Here is a 1396-nt window from a genome sequence, read left to right on the forward strand (position 1 = left end):
AGACGTGTGCTCTTCCGATCTCCTAGCGGAATCGGATTTAGACGGATTACAATCGATTTTATTGAATCAGTGTTTTTGTAACTAAAACAAATTTAGATGTTAAAAAATATATATACGGTTTAGGCGGATTATTTTGGATATTATATATTCATACGGTTATATTTATTCGGATTTATTTGAATTGACAATATGGATTAGAATATAATGATTTCAGATTAGAAATAATCCGCAAAAGTAATATTAAAACTAATTATAATTTGTTCGGAATTAAATCTAATTACTTTTTAATCCGGGCGCGGATTGAACCGATTAAAACCGATTAAAATCGATTAAAACGGATTACGTTTTAATCGGTTTTAATCGAACATTTTCAGCAGGAGTTTGCGGATACGATGACCTGTGGCAGGCGGATGTGGTCGAAATGCGTCCTTACATGCGATTCAACAGAGGTTACCACTACATTCTCACCGTTATCGATGTGCTGAGTAAGCATGCATGGGCCATACCTCTCAAGGTCAAGAGCGGAAGTGATGTGACTAAAGCGATCGCAGAGATAATTCGACACGATGGAAGATGTCCGAAAAATTTACAGACCGATAGGGAAAAGGAATTTTATAACGCTAACGTGCAGAATCTCTTAAAGAAACATAACATCAATCATTATTCTACATATTCCGTAATGAAGGCATCAGTCGTCGAGCGGTTCAACCGTACGTTGAAAAACAGCATGTGGAAGCAGTTTACACACAATGGAAACTGTAGATGGATTGATTTGCTACCGCGTCTCATGTCAGAATACAACGCGCGAAAACACCGAACTATCGGTATGCGACCCATTGATGTCACCCCCGCAATCGTCAACAAGCTAACCACGGTGTATAACCGCGTAGAGATCGCCGCACCCGCGCGATTCAAAGTAGGTGACTCGGTGCGCGTGAGTAAATTCAAGACAATTTTTGAGAAGGGTTATACGACAAATTGGACCACGGAAGTGTTTAAAATCATCAAGGTGCAGAAAACTAATCCCGCAACGTATCTTTTGAAAGATTCTCGCGGAAAACCCATAGCCGGAGAATTCTATGAATACGAACTGCATCGCGTTGCTAATCCCGATGTGTACCTCGTCGAAAAAGTTTTGCGTAAAAGAGGGAACGAGGTATACGTGAAATGGTTGGGATTGGACGATTCACATAATTCATGGATATACAAGGATAACATGTTGTAAAATAAAGGGTATAGCGGGTTAAGGAGGTGATTTCGGGCCCCGCGCGGAATCGATCGTTATAGTGGGTAAAATGTCCACCCAGATAAAAGAAAATTTTGTGCCAAGTTTTATTTCAAAAGACCCACACAATTTCAAAATATCACAAGAGATGTAGATCGGAAGAGCACACGT

At 39.9% G+C, this 1396-nt stretch overlaps 1 protein-coding gene across 1 annotated transcript in view; it reads left to right on the forward strand.

Moving 5' to 3' along the window:
* The window catches only part of LOC105447805, a 1760-nt gene extending 535 nt beyond the window's left edge, over positions 1-1225 (forward strand). The window contains exons 2-3 of the mRNA XM_011686012.1: positions 375-625; positions 686-1225. Of these exons, the coding sequence (XP_011684314.1) occupies positions 375-625; positions 686-1225 (791 nt within the window). The remainder of the gene's footprint in view (positions 1-374; positions 626-685) is intronic.
* Positions 1226-1396: the final 171 nt, after the last annotated feature.

Source organism: Wasmannia auropunctata, unplaced genomic scaffold (genome assembly GCF_000956235.1).
Source record: "Wasmannia auropunctata unplaced genomic scaffold, wasmannia.A_1.0 LD336092.1, whole genome shotgun sequence".
In the NCBI taxonomy this organism is placed as follows: domain Eukaryota; kingdom Metazoa; phylum Arthropoda; class Insecta; order Hymenoptera; family Formicidae; genus Wasmannia; species Wasmannia auropunctata.